General features: G+C 43.6%; 1 protein-coding gene across 1 annotated transcript in view; it reads right to left on the minus strand.

Moving 5' to 3' along the window:
* TTYH3 (tweety family member 3) overlaps positions 1 to 19,580 on the minus strand; it is a 43,844-nt gene that overhangs the window by 21,596 nt on the left and 2,668 nt on the right. Inside the window, exons 2-6 of the mRNA XM_081965619.1 lie at positions 6,484 to 6,653; positions 3,172 to 3,283; positions 2,053 to 2,273; positions 1,387 to 1,482; positions 60 to 132 (exon numbers count right to left, since the gene is read on the minus strand). Of these exons, the coding sequence (XP_081821745.1) occupies positions 60 to 132; positions 1,387 to 1,482; positions 2,053 to 2,273; positions 3,172 to 3,283; positions 6,484 to 6,653 (672 nt within the window). The remainder of the gene's footprint in view (positions 1 to 59; positions 133 to 1,386; positions 1,483 to 2,052; positions 2,274 to 3,171; positions 3,284 to 6,483; positions 6,654 to 19,580) is intronic.

Here is a 19,580-nt window from a genome sequence, read left to right on the forward strand (position 1 = left end):
CAAAGGGGGAGCCATTGAAGACAGCTATTCTTTTTTTCTGGTGAAATGAAAATACTCACCACAGCCACCGCCAGTTCAAGCCCCAGGGATGCCCAGCTCACAGTTAGGGCCAGCACCCCGAGAAGACACACGCTGCAGGAGGAAAAGAAAGAGAGTCAACCTCCAGACACGCTGGCTCCACTCTGATGGCTTAATCTTCCCTGAGGATTGTAATTCAGAGTTCAAACGGAATGGGGGGGAAAGAGGAACCATTGACAGTGGCCGCATCTGGCAGTTTAAAGACACGGCCCCGTTGGAAGCCCAATGACTCCCTGCATTCTTAAGACAACGCTCCTATCAGCACCAGAAACACAAACTAAAGTTATCTGGCATTAGTTGTGAAGGATCCCAATCTTCCACTCTGCCCCCTCCCACTCCCACCGGAATATCTTTTGTGGCCTTCAGATCTTCTGGATCCCTGAAACACAAGCTGGCCAGAACCTGTGATATCTAATGCTTCTATTCTATTCTATTCTATTCTATTCTATTCTATTCTATTCTATTCTATTCTATTCCTACTCTACTCTACTCTACTCTACTCTACTCTACACTACATTCTATTCTATCCTATCCTATCCATCCTCTATTCTATTCTATTCTATTCTATTCTATTCTATTCTATTCCTACTCTACTCTACTCTATTCCTACTCTACTCTACTCTACTCTACTCTAGTTCCTATTCCTATTCTATTCTATTTACATTTAGCCATTTTTCTATTTGGTGCCATGGACCAAATACCGTAATAATACCATAATTATAATTATTACCGTAATAATTTTATATGCAAAAATGCTCAATTTACAGCCCTACATTCATTAAAAGCTCAATTCTAAAAAGAGAGCCAAGTTCAGCTCCTCCTGCCTATACTTATAAAGCTAGACACAACATGGAGGTTCTTGAAATACAGCTATGTTATCCTTCAAATCAGAGTCTCCAAAGTTGGCAACTTAAAGACTTGTGGACTTCAACTCCCAGAATTCCCCAGCCAGTCATGGGGAATTCTGGGAATTGAAGTCCAGAAGTCTTAAAAAGTTGCCAGGTTTGGAAATCCCAGCTTCAAATGATCAGCGTCCAATGAATTATGACAATCTTATGACGTCTATAAACTTGGCCATATTAAATAAGTCTTATTACTTTAGCCCACAGCCTCTCTATATCAAAACAAGAGCAGGAAGTTTGCAAATATTACATCGTTTCAATATCTGGCAGTGCACACTGGAAAGTATCATGGCCTCAAATGGTCTTCCTGCATTTCTCCTCAAGAACCTTCACAATTAACACCATCCAGTACAATGGACGAATAACTGGTTTTTAAGATCTTCAAAAGTTCTTCTTCCTGACTCACCCAATGAGAATGGCCTTGGAGTTCCTGATTAGTCCAAATAGCACCAGCAGACAAATCACAACATGGAACATGAGGAGGCCCAGGTAGCCCAACCACCTATGGCGAAACCAATATATGGATGGGTTAAGACCTAAAACCATATGCAAAAAAAGCTATAGGCAAGGATTGGAGAAGTCATAGGTCCATGGCTTTCAGGAGTCAGTATAATTATCTTTGGGGTTGGAGAAGTATAATAAAAACCCCTTTTACATCCCCCCCCCCCCAGGGCCACCCAGTGTCCATTGTCCACCAATCCAGGTTAAGCCTTTTTTGGGGGGGAAAACAGTCTGCACCTTTTGAAAGCCTTCAGCTCATGACCTTGGGGCTGCGAGATTTTTTCAGGCTACAGACGGCTCATGTAGATTCCTTCTCTCCTTCCCGCTTCCCACACACTCCAATCATACCCTTCCCCACTCCCTTAGCTTCTTTGTCAAGCTGTGAGCAGAAAGTAGTGTCTGGCGAGTCGCCCTTCACACACAGATAGGTCATAGGTTCACACAGGTCGCTCGGCAAACCACAGTTAGACCAAAGTGACTCAGTGCCATGGCATTCTCCTTTGCCCACCGTCTTCATGGACCGTCACCCGCAGATCGCTACGAAATAAAAACAGGGTTATATTCCACTCACCTGTACCAGTCGTACAAGTCGATGCGAATGGCCAACTCTTCTAATGAAACCTGATGGTTCTTCCAGAAAGGAAGGTCTGTGGTTTGTCTCACCAGGTCATCCAAAAGTCCCTGGATCTTCTGAACTAGGTGCAGGTATTGTGTCTGCTTGCTGAATATTACTTCCAGGTCTCCTAGATTGGGCTCTGCTGTTTTGTTTAGGGCAATGGCCGTGTCGTAGACCTGGAGGGGCAGACAGATCTGGGTTCAGTTAGCACTCTTTGAAGGACAAGGTTCAAGAGGACACCACTTCAAGGCAACAGCATCCAATAGGTTTACTCAGCTTGTTCAATGGATGTGAAACTAACCAAGGAGAGAAGCAAGCTAGAACTATGGAGGAATTTCCTGACAGTGAGAACAATCAATCAATGGAACAGTTTGACTTCAGAAGTTGTGAATGCTCCAACACTGGGAGTTTTTAAGAAGAGATCGGACAACCATTTGTCTGATATGGTCTAGGGTCTCCTGCTTGAGCAGGGGGTTGAAGGTCCCTTCCAGCCCTGTTGTTCTGTTCAAGCAATGTTCATTCATCTGGCAAGGTGTATCTACAATGCTAAGCTATGATTACGGTTGTATGTGGTTGACTTCAGAGTTTCATGAACAGAACCAGCTAAGGTACACCCAACCTTATTGGGTCACCAGGCATTGTTCAAACACAACAACAGTTGGTTTGTTCCTCATGCATCACCAAATACATGATGGCTTGAAGGAGGGGGAGAACCTGGACCTTCTCTTGAAGGTGCTGGGAATAGCAATCGCAAACAAATATCCTGATATACATTCTCGTGTCTTCATTTCCGAAGACTGCACTCTATCCTAGAATATGATCTACCAAGCTAGTGGTTGTTATTGCATGTCCAGGAGTAGAAGAACGTACAAAATTAGCACTCCTGGATTCTGTTTTTATGGAGAGGACAACCAATAGCCAAAGGAGAATTACCGAAAAAAGCCAACCCATCTTCCTTCTGTTAATAGCTGTTGAAAATTAGTTGGAGAGCAGACCCACAAGTGAATGAGACTCTGAGGACAGTGGTTTATCACATCTGGACCTGCCCCTCATCCTCGGGGACAGCTAACTCACCCGGTCTTGGACACCGGCCACCGTGCGGTTGGCATGCCGTAGGGAGTATGTTATGCGATGGATGCCGTCGCTGGTCTCCCCGTTTCCGTAGAAGCCCACCGCGATGCCAGCGCTGCAAAGAGAAAGAAGGACCACAAGGAGATCATTTCCATCTATACCTGTTGAATTAGCTGGCTTCAGACTTACAGGTGATTGGTTTACCAACTGTGGTGACCCACTTAACGGGGCGTAAAAACAGGCGTAAAATCAAGTCCGGTAGTGTGGGGGATTCGACTTATAAATGCAGTGCCTTATGACCAACCTTCCAGGCTCAATTCTGGCTGTAAGTTGAGGACTATGTGTACACAGTGGTAAAGGCGCCAGTGTTTTGACCGAGGCTTCCCAAGAGCCTGAAGCAAACTCCTTGTCCCAACAAAAAACCCTTTTTATTAATTGACTGTGAATTCTGCTCATTCACATCCAGCAAAGTCTTTCAAGGGAGGATTTGCAGTCACAGACCTTATCTGACTTCAAGAGCTGACAGGCCAATCTCTGCAAAACCTGAGTCTCGGAGAGTCACGAACCAATTAAGCGAACTAATGGTCTCCTGCAAACTCCACTCCCCTTTCGCTCCTCTTTTATTTCCTCTGGGAGGGGCCGTTCATCGTCCACCTGTGGCCTTACGCCCAAGTCGACCCCTGTTCTTTAGCTGTTCCCTTCGTCTGGCAACTCTGCGCATGCGCACACTGGGAACAGGCTCCAGCTGTTCTTCTGCCTCACTGATGTCTGACTCTGAAGGCAGCTGATAACTGTCAGACAGCCCTGGCCCCCTCTCTTTGCATGAGCTGAAGAAGCTTCTTGGATGAGAAGCGAAACGTCTTCGAAGAAGAAGAAAAAAACCCCAGAAAGTCCAATTGCCTCTTGGGGGGGAAAAAAAAGAAAAGCATCTTCAGGACATCCTTGAGACACAAAAGCCAAGAAGAAAAGAGGAGAAAAACGCCTGGCAACAGAGCATTAAATATAGTCTCCTCCAGGCCTGGAAGAGTTAAAAAACACACACTTCCTTCTCCTTCTGCTTCTTGCTATCCGACGGGAAGAGCTGTGACAAAAATATGGTTCTGATGATTAATTCTTTATATACCCACAAGCTAAAAATATCAGCCTGGTAGATGTTCTGGGTTATAGCCAGTTTCCAAGTAGCAAAGGGGGGCTGGGGTACCAAAGAGAGGGGGTGGGGGGTGGAGGAAGCCCCTTCCTTCCCAAATTAATAATAATGAGGAGGAGGATGTATACCAGTCAATGGTATTTGTGATGCATTTTTAAATGTTAAGTTGACTAAATTTCATGTTTAATTAATAAGATAACAACAACAACAACAACAACAACAACAACAACAACAATAATATCTGTAACACCATCAAACATCCAGATTTGCCTACCCCAGGCCCTTGGTAAGGGCTCAATAGGTAGACAAAAATGCCAAGCCTAGTCTGAACATCTGGCTGTCTGTCTGACAATTCATAATCATAATAATTCGTGACACGTCTTTAAAAGTTCAGTTGACTGAGTTTCATGTTTAAAAGAAATAATAATAATAATAATACGTGACCTGGCCATCGAAACTATGCGATTATGGAAATATGTAACAGTGATACCCGTTGTCATCAGGGCACTTGGCACCATGTCCAAGAATTTTGTAAAAACACATCAAGAAATTGCAGCTTCCTGCAATAACACCAGCGGGACTGCAAAAAAACCCGTGCTACTCGTAACATCGTACATTTTAAGAAGGTCCTTGGTTGATACCTAGGCCGCTGGCATCAACCCGTACCAACCTTTAGCACCGGTCAAGGGTATTTGGGATGCGTTTTTGAATGCTCAGTTGACTGAGTTCCATGTTTAATGAATAATAATGATGGTGGTGATGATGATATATCTTTAATTAAGAGGCATTTTACAAGCTGAGTGCTTTGCCCACACCTTAAAATTCCTCTTGAGGACCAAACTCATTTTCACATTTCATTACCACCTTATTCTTCGACGCCAGGAGAAGGTGCTATTTGGGAGCCGAGATGGAAAAGCCTCTCTTTCCACATCCAACATGCTGGCGCCCCAGATACAGGCAGAAGTCTGCAGTTCGAATCAACCCCACTTCCCCATCTCGTGATGTCTGCTTCCTGCCCTCGTGTTCCTCTCTTCGTAAGTTCTGCTGTCTCCCTACTATTTCCGGAGAGCAGAACACATTTCAAAATCCAGCAAGAACATGCTGACACATTGCAAAGGACAAGGGTTTCCTTCTCCCCGTGGTCAGCCCCACGCGTTCAAAGCCAGCAGCGCAGTTGATGGGAACTTGTAACAATAACGGAGAATATTTCTAGCTGAAAATGAAAGGTTCTAGAGCTTTCTGAGCTTCCTTGTCTTCTTGCAGATGTTTCATTACCCAACCAGGTAACATCATCAATGCTAGTTAGGAGAGTGACTAGATGCTTTTTTTTTACAGATGTTTCATTGGGGGGAATGAAATGTCTGCAAGAAAACAACCAAGCTCAGAAAGCAATAAGGACTGACCCCCTCATGGGGTCATGTTTGGCGTTCGCAAGGTCATGCGCCATTGAGTTCCAATGTGGAGAGAAGCTTTGTGAAGTTGGAAAAGGGCACAGCTGCTTTCAAAGGTCTGCAGGAAGCGGCTACGTTAATGGTCCTGCACATTTGGAAGTCCAGCTTTGGAAGTGAATTTGAAGCAGGGCACAAGTCTGATATAAATTTATCCCATGATAATCGAGTGGAGATAATTTAGACCTCCTTGGCTGCACTACAAATATCCAGAGGGAGAATTTGATAGAAGATGATAGCAGTATTTCAGTATCCGAGGAGCTGCCGCAAAGAAGAGGGTGGGGGGGGGGGACAACTTATTTGCCAAAACACCAGGACAAGAAGCAATGGATGGAAACTAACCAAGGGGAGAAGCAACCTGGAATTAAGGAGAAACTTCCTGACAGTGAGGACAATTAACCTGGGGAAGAGATTGCCTTCAGAAGTTGTGGGTGCTTCCATCACTGGAGGTTTTTTAAAGAAAAGACCGGACAACCACTTGTCTGGAATGGAATAGGCTATCCTGCTTGAGCAAGGGGTTGGGCTAGAAGACCTCCAAGGTCCCTTCCAGCTCTATTCTGAATTAATCTGAGAAATCCTAAAATTTGTGTCCTAAACGGAGCAAGCTGCGGTTCTGGAATTGTTCAGATCCCAAGAGATGGGTTACAAGGGCTGGGCCCTGCTCCTTGTAGCAAATACAACTTCATCCTGCTGAACTCTTCCGAGGGGGTCAAAACTCACCTGCACACTAGAGTTGCAATGATGACGCACCATGCCGTACAGCAACAATCCGCATTCAGCTGTTCTTCACTCTTCCGATGGTGACAACACAACCAGAAGGAGTAAAAGAGGAGGAACAAGAGGTCCAGAGCGAGGCACATCAAGGAGACGGCTCCCAACAGCAACAAGGCCTGAAGAGTTAACAAGAAACCGAGTTAAGCCACAGGAATTTACACAATGCAAGCTGGACAATGATTGATAGCAATTCTGAACAATGAATGATTAGGGAAGACCTTCCTGATAACTAGGAAAGTCTGTGTCTGCATATAATCTCATTAAACCAGCTAGCAATGCTCAATCTCCTTTCCTTTAATGCTCAGAAGATTATTTTAAGTTTCATATGTATTCCTATTCAGAGTCATCCATGGGAAGAGGGAGAAGAAGAGGAAAGCGATAAAGATGATCAGAGGACCGGAGGCTAAAACATAAGAAGAACGGTTGCAGGAATTTAGTATGACACGTTTAATTAAAAAAAGGACTAGTGGTGACCTGATTGCATTCTTCCAGTATATGAAGGGCTGCCCCAAAGAAGAGGGAGTCAACTTATTCTCCAAAGCATCTGTGGATAGAAGAAGAAGCAACAAATGGAAACTAATCAAGGAGAGAAGAAATCTAGAATTAAGGATGTGCTGATAAATAATTAAAGAGAGACTAGTATAGATGTATTTCAAGCTATTTAGCTGATGAGAGCTAGCTGATGAGAGCTAAAGAGCTTGAAATAGATCCATACTAGTCTCCCTTTAATTATTTATCAGCACAAATGCTGATAAATATTGATCAACACAAATATATATTTGTGTTGCATTTGTGCTGATAAATAAATAAAGGGAGACTAGTATAGATCTATTTCAAGCTATTTAGCTCTCATCAGCTAGCCACACCCTTGCTGAGATTTGAACCTGGGCTGTTTTTACATGTTAGGCAGTTGTATTAGCCACTAAGCCACAAGCTCTCCTCCCTTATCAGCAGAGCCAAGGAAATGAGTGTTATGTCGAAGCACCTGATATGCCCAAATATGGGAGGGAGCATATATTCCTTACATGGTAGGTGAGACGTATGTTGTAGACCCAGAAAGCAAGCAGAAAAATCAGACTTGACAGCAAAATTCAAATATTAACTCCTGGGTTCTAAGACTTTGACAAGAATGATACATCTCGGAAAACGGTTAGCCTCGGGGCAGGAAGAGATCGCTTTTTAATCTATAAAATGTTTAGGCTGGGTTATTATTGGGTTACTGTTTTTCTATACCTGGAAAAAGCAAGAGACAGGCTTCTGTTCTTATGCAAACAACTATCACTCCGAGAACTAGAATGAGAGAGAAAGAGGGACAGGGAAAGAGAAAGAAAAATAAGAGAGAGAAAAAAAAGGAGGAGAAGGAGAGAGAAAGAGAGAGGGGGGGAGAGAAAAAGAGGAGAGAGAGAAAGAGAGGGAGAGAGAAACAAAGAGAGAGAGAAAGAAAGAGAAAGAGAGGGTGAGTGAAAGAGAGAGAAGAGAAAGATGAGAGAGAGAAAGGGAGGGAGAGAGAAAGAGAGAAAAATAGGGAGAAAGAAGGAGAGAGGAGAGGGAGAGAAAGTGAGAGAGAGAAAGATAAATGAATAGACAACTTGGTTTTTTTTACAATGCAGTAGAAACTCTCTTAAGAATTCACAGCTTCTACTCAGGGGTGAGCAATTAATCCCCAGAGATCTTCCCAGGGTGATCCACTGGATTTCCCCTCGATTTCCTAACCAGCTAGCTCTGGCGCGAGTTCCTCTCATACCATTACAAGGAGCAAATCCATCGCTCAAAATATCTAGGACGAAGATTAAAAGAGTCAAATAGATGAAGAGTTTTGGCCTCGAGAGAAAGTGCCAGAAAGAACATCCCCCATCACTGCTGGCAACTCAACCACCACCTTGTTGGAAAACGAATATACAAATGAAAAATAGCACATTATTCCTTTCCTGGCATCATTTGAGCTGGAGTTTGGAGTCCAGGTTGGTTGGAAAATCTGTTGCAATCTATATTGCCCAGGAACTGCTTCATTTCATAAGGATTCTGTGTTGATGGATAGTTTTTATATCAATATTATAGTATTCCATTTTGCTAGTTTTTTAAATTTGATTTTACCTTTCTATGCTAATATCATCATCATCATCATCATCATATCATCATTATTAGCCACCTGGAAGTCATAATTGTGGTGACGTACAAATCCTGTAAATGAGTAAGTAAATAAATAAATATAGCAGCCCCTTTTGGGGTAAGAACCTGCTCCGAAAATTATTTTCTGTTTCTGCAGGAATGATTCCTCTGATCGATTATCTCTGTAATGGGCTGATCTTTGCTCCTCCACAGAACAATAATTTAGAAAAAATATCTGCCACACTCGGAATGGCATTTATACTGACATCTCCCCAAAGACGAAAGCAGGATTAAATGAAGCTTGGCTTCTGACAGCTTGTCAAGTTAACACACTTGCTGAAAAGATGGATGTGGTGTTTTTTCCTTCCTTCCTTCCTTCCTTCCTTCCTTCCTTCCTTCCTTCCTTCCTTCCTTCCTTCCTTCCTTCCTTCCTCTCTCTTCTCTCCCTCTTTTTTCCTTCCTACTCTCTTCCCCCCTCCCCCTTCCTTCGCTCCCTTTTTCCTTCCTACTGTTCCTCCCTCCCTCCTTCCTTCGCTCCCTTTTTCCTTCCTTTCTTTTTGTTTGTTTGTTTGCTTTGTTGGATTTATATGCCGCCCTTCTCCCAAAGGACTCAGGGCGGCGTACAACATTAAAAAACACACATCCCGAAAGTTAAAAAGAAATTAAATACATATTTTTCCTTCCTACTCTCTCTCCCTCTCTCCCTCCTTCCTTTGCTCTATGAAATCTCTCCCCCCCTCTCACCTACCTACCTACCTACCAATCAACCTACCTACCTACCTACTTATTTATTTACCTACCTACCTACCTATATCTACATACCATCCATTCATTTATCTATCCATCCAGCCATCTATCTATCCATCTCTTATGTCTATATATCTAATCTAATTTATATCCATCCATCATTTGTCTCTGTCTGTCTGTCTGTCTATCGGAATTTCAGAGTTGTAGATCCAAAATACATCTAGGGACCAGGAAGTTAAAGTAGGATTGAGTTGTGTATATAGGCTGGAAAGGAGACTGCTACCTGAAATCTGCAATGCATGTTTAATTTTTCCTGCCATACACCCTGAAATCATGCTATATTCCTGCAGGAAACTGAGCATTGACACATCCATTCACTAGGTTACAAAGGAGCCCAGATCCCATCCTGCAGCGATTCTCAACATTTTACACAGCCCAGAAGGGTGGGGGTGGGGGTGGGGAAACCTCCTCTCTTTAATTTATGGCAACGCAAATCACAATTCATTGCCCTGCCGTGAAAGCCACTGATCTCCGTTGAGAACTCAGTTGTGTATTAAAACTGGTCCGATAGGAGAGAAACAAGTTGGATGCGAATCTTTCTTCAGCACGTCCTGGTTGAATGTCAACCCCCCCACCCCCCTACCCCCCAAAGAGGAAAAAGACCCAGAAAATGAAGGGTGAAAATACTCATTAATTAGAGGGATTGATTTTTCAAAGATAAATCGTATTTTCGGTCCTACCATTCGTCAATCGCAAACAGAAGCCCCACCTGTCCTGCTAGCAGGATCCATCCTAAACCGATCCATCAAAGCTTCCCTTGGTTGAGACCTGCTACGTCTAGAAGGACCTGACTCCGGCAAATATTTTTAGAAACGCAACTCATGCGTCTCAAAATACTTCTTTTTTTTGGGGGTGGCACCGCAGGAATAATTCACAACTAGGCACAGGTGCAGAGAAAGTTGTTGTTATGTGGAATGCTATTCTTTCGACAAGAGCAGGTCGGGGTGGCGTCTCTCAAGCGATTTCCTCCGCGTTGCATCCCCAAAACCCAAAGAGGAGGTTCTGGAGTCCATCCTGGGTTCCATTCTGGTCACGGTACAGGTAGACTCCGACTTACGACCCCAACAGAGACCCGGATTTCTGCAGCCAAGCAAGACATCGCGAAGTGACTTTCGCCCCATTTTTACGGCCTTAGACTAGCATTACAGTCTAGTTATTCTTACCTTTTCACAGGGGTTGTCTTTTCACTGACACTAAGCGACGATTCTTTCTGTTTATTTATTCTTCCTTTATTATTTTTACAAATAACTCAAGGTGGCAAACACATGCAATACTCCTTCCTCTTCCTCTTTCATTTCTTTATTTAGAAAAATTAGATGGCTGCCCACTCACTCTCTGTTCTGACCTAGGTTTCTCATGAAGCCGACTCCTCGTCCCAATAAAACCTCTTTTATTTAGGTTAAAGGGTATTGCTCTCCAGCAAAGTCCCGGGCAACAGCCTTTCATGAGATTTCACAACTACGGACCTTTATCAGGCTTGGAGAGCTGCCAGCCGATATCTTCCAAACTCCAAGCTGTAGCAGCAATTACTTGGCAAGAAATCAAGAACAGATCTTCACCCTGATGCATTGAACTAATGGTCTCCTGCAAACTCCCCTCCCCTTTCGCTCCTCTTTATTCCCTCTGGGAGGGGCCCTTCACCGTCCACCTGTGGCTTTACTCCTGAGTCGGCCCTTGTTCCTTAGCTGTTCCCTTCTCCTGGCAGCTCTGCGCATGCACACACTGGGAACAGGCTCCAGCTGTTCTTCTGCCTCACTGATGTCTGCCTCTGAAGGCAGCTGATAACTGGCATACGGCTCTGGCCCCCTTTCTGCCTCCGACACAGAGCCCTCATCCGAGCCTTCCCCAGACTCCACGACTGGCCCAGGTTCCTCCCCAACCTCCTCACTTTCCAAATCTGCTGGGACAGATGACTCTTCAGTGACTCTGGGCAACTTAAAAAATAAAAAGCCAATATACAAAAAAAAAAAAAAAAACAATAACCCCAGCTCCCAGGCAACGGCAATCAGTCAAACAAGCCAAATATTTTCCTATTTTCATATATCTCTCTATTTTCTCTCCACCCATGGCTGTGGGGAGGACGTAGTATCAACCTGCTCTCCGACACCATTCAAAGTGGGTTTTTTGACATCAAAATGCAACGTTTTTAGGTCTCGTTCCTTAAACATGAGCTTTTCTGATCAAATGATTTTTTCCAGGCTTGAATTATAGCCCATGCCAGCCCTTGGAGAGAGAGAGAGAGAGAGAGAGAAACCAAAACGCCAAGGGAAACCTTTGAAATTACATAGAATTATCTCTGATCATATGCAACTGTAATTTCAGCGGATATTATCTCAATCCAGCCATCCTCCCTGCAGCAATCCCATTTTCCTTTCTAGGAACCAGCCGGTGGAATTACACTGCCAAAGCAAAAATCTCTGCCTGTGCAAACCTGTGCAATTTTTCCCCCATATGTTTTAGTTTATTTATGTATTACTACCCTGTTTTCCCAAAAATAAGACCTAACTGGAAAAATAAGTCCTAGCATGATTTATTCAGGGTGCTCATAATATAAGTCCTACTCCCCCCCCCAAATAAGCCCCAGCTAAGATTATCAGGCAGATGGACGCATTTTAGCACCGTATTTCTTCAAAAATAAGACCTCAGCAGAAAATAAGCCGTAATGCATCTTTTGGAGCAAAAATTAATAGAAGACCCAGTCTTATTTTCGGGGGAAACAGGGTATATGATACAAAAATACCAATAAAGGAGTATATTAGTAGCTCAGGGTTGAAATGAAGGTTCTCTGATGCTCTCCTAGCTTGCTTGCAGATGTCAGATACAAAAATAAGACCCCAAAATGCAAAAGAAAATAGAAGGAAAGACAGGGGAGGAAAAAAGGAAGGGAAAAGTGTGGAAAACTCGTAGCGGTGGGCAAAACTCACTTAACAACGGTCTGGCTGGTCATTTGGGGCTCCACTGTGGTCGTAAGTGGAGGACTGTCTGTATAATGTCCACCCCCCCAATGGGAATGAGTTTTCTCTACAACGTCTTCTTCCTAAGTTGTAGAAAGTTCGTGGATTCTTCTAGTTGGCTGTTTTCTTTTTTTCTTTTTTTTTAGTGTGTTTTTTTTTCCCACCCAGGCGCCTGGAGGACTTTATTATCATATGATTCATCAGCGTTCAAGGATCTGCACAATATTTATTTTTTCCTCAGATGATTAGGCAGCTTAAAAATAAACTTGGAAGCCTTCAAGAACACGGATGACGGGGCTCCATCTGCATCACAGATGGACACCTCTGTCCTGCCAGATGTGGATCGCTTGGGAGCCCAAACCAACCAATGGTGAGCCACACAGGGGAAAATCCAGGGTGTCCCTCTTTTGTTTTATTTTATTTCTGATTTACACAACAGGCCGTGAATCCAAGGATCTTGTCTAACAGGCCTGCATCAGTAGCAACGAGGAGAGAAACCACCGTTCAAGTGCTGCTCATCCAAAATGAACCCCCAATATTGGTGCAAAACACAGCAACTTGCTTGCATGAACCCCCAGTGGAAAGGTGGAGTTTTCCAGAAATGTCTTTCATTCCTTTCCACTGTGGAAAAGAAAGCAACAGATCTTATCAGCAATAATAAAAATGGGGTCTGATTTCTGGAAAGCTATTTTTAATTTGTTTTTTTAACATGTCAATTTCCCCCTGGTTCAACGGAGAGAAACAGTAAAAAAAATCAGATGCTTGGAAAATCCAACTTCCTGCTGAGATATCGCTTTCCTGTCCACATCATTACACAGGCCAACAATTCAAAATGAAGAGTAACTAGAGACCGCGGGAATGGGTTCCCCTTTCTCGAAATCCGCATTTGTTCTCGTATATCACATAAGGGAACTGAACAACCAGACAAATGAGATTACATCATATATATAAAGCCAGGAGCTATTAGGAAGAAGAACAACGTTTATTGCTAGTAACAATTGACTCTGCTCTGTAATTACAAGTCCTTGGTTGGAGTTTGAGAGGCTCACAACTCTGGCGGCCCTTTGCCTTCAGCTCCATGACACAATAATTGGTATCATTGGCTCTAAAAATATATCTTGCTATAAAGGTTGGATCCAAAGAGCTGCTCAAGATTCAGATATGGGTCCACGGATGGTAGTTCTTGGTTAGAAATATTCCTACAATATGATTCCAAGCCCATTTTACAACCGCTCCTTCTTCTCTTCCCAAACCAATAAGAAGCCATGGGAGCTATCAAGAAATTAAAACAACAACAACAACACCCCAGACCGATGATGGCTTGTATTGCAGATTTCATGGCTCTGATAAGTTTTGGCGATCCTTCTGACACAAAGGGCAGATTTTGCCTTCAACCAACTTGTGTTGGTGAGAACATTTTTGTGAGAAGTTCAGAGATGAAGAAAGCAACGTCCACCAAACTATTGAAAAGGAGCTTTGATTAGATCAATAGAGTTGGAAGGGATCTTGTTGGTCACCTAGTCCAACCCCCAGCCCCCCAAGCAGGAGACCCTACAGCATTTCTGACAGAGGAGAGTCCAGTCTCTTCTTGAAAGCCTCCAGGGATGAAGCTCCCACAACTTCCGTTCCCTTGGTTGATTGTTCTCACTGTCAAAAAAAATCTATCCTTATTTCTAGGCTGAATCTCTCCTTGATCAGTTTCCATTCGTTATTTGAGAAACTGCTCCTTCCAAGGTGACCCATCTGCAAAGGGTCATGTGAAAAGGATACACACACAAACACAGCATTGCTGGTAGAAGTGCACACAATGCAAAGTTCACAGGAACCTGACAAGCGCACATTGCACTAGCTGTTTGTTGACCTGGAGATATGAAGACACTCCCAAGTCAGGGCAAAGTAAGCAAATACAAGTCCTATAGAAACATCTGGGTGCGTTGTCAGAGCTGCAAATTCATCAGAGCAATTCATTGGGGTTGAGGACTGAAGCCTTCCCCATCTAGGGAGATAAAGGTTTGGGGGCCTTGGTGCTCTCTGAGCTGACGTTTCATAACCCAATCGGGTAACATCATCAGTGCTAGAAGTTTGCTCAGAGAGAGAAATCTATTCCCTTCTAGCACGCATGATGTTACTTAGTTGGGTCACGAAACATCTGCAAGAAAAAATACCAAGCTCAGAGAGCACCAAGGACCCTTCAGTTCTCCACCTCCTCCTCCTCTCCACATACCCCACTCCCTTCTAGCACTGATGATGTTATCTAGTTGGGTCATGAAATGTCTGCAAAAAAACAACCCAGCTCAAGAAGCACCAAGGACACCACCCCCCCCCCAGTTCCTCCTCCTCTCACCAAACCTCATTCTCTTCAAGCACTGATGATGTTACCTAGCTGGGTCATGAGATGTCTGCAAGAAAACCACCAACCCAGAGAGCACCAAGGAACGCACAGTTCAACCGTGAGCTACAAATATTATCTTGCTTCTATTGGTACCACCTAATTAGCTGGAGATTATTCGCCCATGTAGATGACTGCCCCTTCCTTCTACCCCCTTAGCTTCTCTCCATAGTTGCAAAGCCTTAAACCCTAAGGGGCTATAGTAGTAGACTGCGTGCACTCAAGAAACATGATGTTATTGCCGCAAACGACGCTTCATTCATCAGACTAACAACCTGTCTCTTAAGAGGGCATCACAGGTAAGCACAGTCATCTTCCCTACTCATGTTCAAAACTCAAAATATTTTTATTGTTATCATTATTAATAGATTCAGTAGCAGATTCCCTACAAGCAGACTAATTTTGTGAGCAATTGTGATAAATGCTAACAAGCAAGATACCATCCAATGGAATCCCTCGTGCTTCTGTGTCTGAAATGTTAATTATAGCCAGCCATGTATTCTTGTGCAACTGAGCTTCATCTTAAATATTTCCCCTTGCTCTCTTTTTTCTGTTTTTCACGGAAGCCCGGTGATTCACCGTAGATTTATGCCGAGACAGAAGCTCCCATGACAGAACCAAGTGTGCACCATCACTTAACTAACCAAGGTTCCTAACCAAGATGAGCAGTCTGTCAAGAAACTGGCCAGCCTTTCAACCATGCAATAGGAATAGAATAGAATAAAGAGAAGAGAAAATAGAATATAGAAGAGAGTAGAATATAGAAGAGAATATAGAATAGAATAGAAAAATAGAGAATAGAATAGAAATAGAATAGAATAGAAAAGAAAAGAATAAAGAGAAGAGAAAATAGAAGAAAATATAGAATAGAAATAGAATAGAGAATAGAAAAAAAGAGAAGACAAAATAGAATAGAGAATAGAATAGAGAATAGAATAGAATATAGAAGAGAAGAGAATAGAGAAGAAAAGAGAATAGAGAAGAAAAGAGAAGAGAATATAGAATATAGGAATAGAATAGTATAGAATAGAATAGAATAACAGAGTTGGAAGAGACCTTGGAGGTCTTCTAGTCCAACCCCCTTCGCTTAACCAGGTGGGAACCTGGTTAAGTGAGACATTCGTTAAGGGAATCGCCGCGGTCGTTAAATTAGTAACACGGTTGTTAAGTGAATCCGGCTTCCCCATTGACCTTGCTTGTCAGAAGGCCGAAAAAGGGGGAATTACATGACCCTGGGATACTGGCAACAATCATAAGTACACACCAGTTGCCAAGACCCTGAATTTTGATCGCACAACCACAGGGATGCTGAAATGGTCATAAGTATGAAAAACGGCCATCAGCATTTTTCAAGGCTGCTGTAACTTCAAACGGTCACTAAGCATAAATCAAGGACTGCCTGTACTTATGAAGGATGCGAATTCCAAATCAAACACAAGCCTGAATAAATTGCCCAAATATATAACATTGAAGTAAAAAACGGCACAACAGAAATTCTAGATTATGCATTCCACCGTGATTTGTTTACATTTCCCCCCCCCCAAAAAAAGTTGAAACCCTTCTTATCAGCTACCACCACACTCGAACTGTTGACAGTAGCAGATTGATAAAAAGTCTTTCCCTGGAAAATGGAGGTTGGGGGAAAAAAAACATCGGAAAGTTGGACTCTCCGTTCCCTTAAAGTGGAACAGGGAGGTTGGAAGAATTGACAGAAAGCAACGGATCTTCCAAATATTAAATTGCAAAATGTAACTCAGCCTAAAAAGTAATTTCAACATTGTATGAGGATAATTCAACAAAGCAAAACTATCATATGATAGTTTAAGTCACATAAACATTTTAATGGGACGCGGGGGCTCAGGGGCTGAGACGCTGAGCTTGTCGATCAGAAAAGTCAGCAGTTCGGTGGTTTGAATCCCTGGCGCCGCTTAACGGAGTGAGCTCCCGTGACTTGTCCCAGCTTCTGCCAACCTAGCAGTTCCAAAGCACATAAAAAGTGCAAGTAGAAAAATAGGAACCACTTTTGGTGGGAAGGGAACAGCGCTGGCTCTTCAGCTATGAAACGAGATGAGCACTGCCCCCTAGACTCGGGAACGAATAGCACGCATGTGTGAGAGGAACCTTTACCTTTTTAACTCAGCCCAAAAAGCAATTTCAACATTGAAGGAGGATAATCAAGATGGAGGTCATTTGATAATTTAAGTCAAATAAACTTTAAAAAAAACTTTTATAAGTTTTTTTTATATATATAATGTCCAGGTTTGTAACGGCTTTCCCTTAATAATCCAACATTGTTTCTCCAGGGACAGTTTTAAAGTCATTTTTCCTTAATGTCTCTCCTCCAGATCTGGCCAATATTTTGAGCCTCTCCAGCTCTCCTCAGGGGTTTTCAGGAACTGTCAAGGGTGCTGAAAAGATTCCTTAAAAAACCCTGGAATGCAATTGCAATTCCCAGGGTCGTTTGCAGGCAAGGAGCGGCGACGAAATAAATCTGAAAACAATTCAAATTTATAATCTAGAGAGTTTCCACGCCAGCCAGCGCAATGATGAAAACAGATACAGCTGGAACCAGTTCCTCACTCCAGATCTTAATTCCAACTTTTGGGGAACCAGCAAATTCAGCAGGTAAGATCACCAATGAAAATTCCAGAAGCAGGAATAGGCAAACGTTGCCAAGAAATAAAGAATAGTAAGTCTGAAGTTTTGTTCCTGGGGGTCTCTCAACCGAAGGAAGGAAAAACCGCGGCTTGGTGGGGAGTTTTTATGCCGAAGTTTCCATCCCCAGAACTAAGAAAAGAAACTCCAAAGAGAAGCAAAGATTGCAAGGGAAAAAACAAGCCATCTTGGGCTTTTGCAAAACAACGTCCTGGTTTTATTTCTTTAATTTGCTTTAATTTGCAACACGTCCAACTCAGCGGTACCCTAACTTAGCCTAAAGAGAGGCCCTTGGTTGGCTCTGAGCTTATTTGTTTTTTTTCATGGCCCATTTAAGTAATATCATCAGGGCTAGAACAGGCTTGTATATAAGGAGAGAGCAAACGCCTCTCTCTTCTAGCACTGATGATGTTACCTAGGTGGGTCATGCAACGTCTGTAAGAAAACAACCAAGCTCAGAGACCACCAAGGACCACACAGTCTTCCTTCTCCTCCTCCCTGCAAACCCCACTCCCTTCTAGCACTGATAATATTACATAGATGGGTCATGAAACGTCTGCAAAAAAGCAACCCAGCTCACAAAACACCAAGGACCCCTTAGTCATTGTCGGCATCTTCCTCCTCTTCTTTCTCCTCCTCCTCCCTGCAAACCCCACTCCTTTCTAGCACTGATGATGTTACCTAGCTGGGTCATGAAACATCTGCATGAAAGCCACCAAGCTCAGAGAGCACCAAGGACCACACAGTTCCTCCTCCTCCTCCTCCTCCTCCTCCTCCTCCTCCTCCTCCTCCTCCTCCTCCTCCTCCTTCCTATCTCTCTTCTTCTCTTTCCCTTATTCTATTCCTCCTCCTCCTCCTCCTCCTCCTCCTCCTCCTCCTCCTCCTCCTCCTCCTCCTCCTCCTCCTCCTCCTCCTCCTCCTCCTCCAATCTCCCTTCTAGCACTGATGATATTACCTAGCTGGGTCACGAAACGTCTGCAAGAAAGCCACCAAGCTCAGAGAGCACCAAGGGCCCCCTCATTTCAACCCCGAGTTACAAATATTCTCCTCTATTGCTCTCCCCAAAGAGAAAGAAGCCAGGCCTCCTGTGTTGACACATACAAACAGCAGCCGGTGTATACTTTAACCTCTCCAGCGTGCGGTCACATGGGTGGGTTAATAAAAGAGAAAGGGGTTATGATTAACTCTCCTATCCAGAGTGGTTTTGCCTGCATTCTCCGTGGGCTCTTTGCTAAAAGGGACTTTCTATTGTTTCGTGTTCGGAGCGTGGCAGGACACAAAACTGGAACAAAAGAGACACGAATACAACATAGCAAAAGGCATGCAATTACCCCAAGGGGTTTATGGTCCTAAGTCAAGTACTAGTATATCATTGAATAGGGGAGGGAGGAAAGAAGGAAAAAGAATAGGAAGGGAGGAAAGGAGGAAAAAGAGAATAGGGAGGGAGGAAGGAAGGAAGGAAGGAAGGAAGGAAGGAAGGAAAAAGAACAGGGAGGGAGGGAGGAGGGGAGGGAGGAAAAAGAATAGGGAGGGAGGAAAAAGAGAATAGGGAGGGGGGGAGGAAAGAAGGAAGGAAGGAAGGAAGGAAAAAGAACAGGGAGGGAGGAGGGGAGGGAGGGAGGGAGGAAAAAGATTAGGGAGGGAGAAAGAGAGGAAGGAAGGAACGAAAAAGAATAGGGAGGGAAGGGAGGGAGGAAGGAGGAAAGGGAGGGAGGAAAAAGAGAATAGGGAGGGAGAAAGGGAAGGAGAGAGGAAGGGAGGAAGGAATAAGAATAGGAAGGGAGGGAGGGAGAAAGGAAGGAAGGAAAAAAAGGAAGAAGTGACTAGAAATCAGAGCTTGCATTTTGCAGTCAGAGAAAGAAGGAAGTGATTTGGGCTGCAGGAGGAAGCAGGATGATGTAATTTATTTAGCCCTTCACATCGACAAGCACTAACTCCAGCCTTCATGGTTTACAGATGCTTTACAAGTCCTTCAAGGGCTCTACAGCGATGTTTACCAAAGCTGTAAAAACAGACAAACCTTAATTAAAAGAGGGACACCTAGAAAGGGAAATTTTCCAAACGTGGGGGGGGGGGGGTCGAAGCCAATCCCGTTCATCCAGAGGCCCAACGACAGGTTTAAAATAAGA

The sequence above is a fragment of the Natrix helvetica genome (assembly GCF_964273705.1).
Source record: "Natrix helvetica genome assembly, chromosome: 13".
Classification (NCBI taxonomy): domain Eukaryota; kingdom Metazoa; phylum Chordata; class Lepidosauria; order Squamata; family Natricidae; genus Natrix; species Natrix helvetica.